The 788-nt window shown below is 41.5% G+C and overlaps 1 protein-coding gene across 1 annotated transcript in view; it reads right to left on the bottom strand.

Annotated features, from left to right (window-relative positions):
* Nucleotides 1-288: 288 nt before the first annotated feature.
* LOC138020493 (uncharacterized) overlaps nucleotides 289-788 on the bottom strand; it is an 843-nt gene continuing 343 nt past the window's right edge. Inside the window, exon 1 of the mRNA XM_068867472.1 lies at nucleotides 289-788. This exon is cut by the window's right edge and continues 343 nt beyond it. Coding sequence (XP_068723573.1) covers nucleotides 289-788 — 500 coding nt within the window.

Genomic DNA, 788 nt, shown 5'->3' on the forward strand with positions numbered 1-788 from the left:
GGAACATGTATTAGCTATTGATGAGCATGAAACTGCAAATTCCCAAGGAAGTTGTAGTATTGAAGCACGTTTCCCTTTAAGACACTATTTATATTCACTAGAAAATTCGTGACAAAAATGAGAAAGGGAAGGTAGGCGTTTCAAAACTAACATTCCAGCCCCTTAAAGGCGTTATAATATGAGCCTTTACAAACTATACTAGGTTTCAAACGCACCTCTTACTATTTAAGTTAATAAAACAGAATTTTCATAATTACTATTCAGTGTTAATCATTCTCAATCGAAGGTTTAGTCCTTGTTTGACATCTCTGCACTTTCCAGTAACACAATCTTGTCGATTGGTCTGACCAACTCCATGGCTCTAGTCTTTACTTTCGCGGAACGTACTAAACCGTCTCTCTTGTTGCGATAAACTTCCAGCACTCGTCCCAGTGGCCAAACACTGAGGGGCGTATTTTCATCAAGCAATAGCACTATGTCATGCACTGCAAGATTTGTTCCTTGCTTGACCCATTTCTGACGCTGCTGCAATGAGGGCAGGTATTCTCTGATCCAGCGACGCCAGAAAATATCACTGAGATACTGCACTTCACGCCATGTGCGGCAACTATAGTTGTCGTTCTGAGAGAAAATTCCAGGAGGGATTGCATTTCCCGTTCGTAATAACAGCAGGTGGTTCGGTGTTAAGGCATGAAGATCCTTTGGGTCATCTGAAACTTTGGTAATTGGTCTGCCATTCACTATAGATTCCACTTCGCACATAAGAGTACTTACGCCTTCGTCATCCA

The sequence above is a fragment of the Montipora capricornis genome, chromosome 10, assembly GCF_036669925.1.
Source record: "Montipora capricornis isolate CH-2021 chromosome 10, ASM3666992v2, whole genome shotgun sequence".
Classification (NCBI taxonomy): domain Eukaryota; kingdom Metazoa; phylum Cnidaria; class Anthozoa; order Scleractinia; family Acroporidae; genus Montipora; species Montipora capricornis.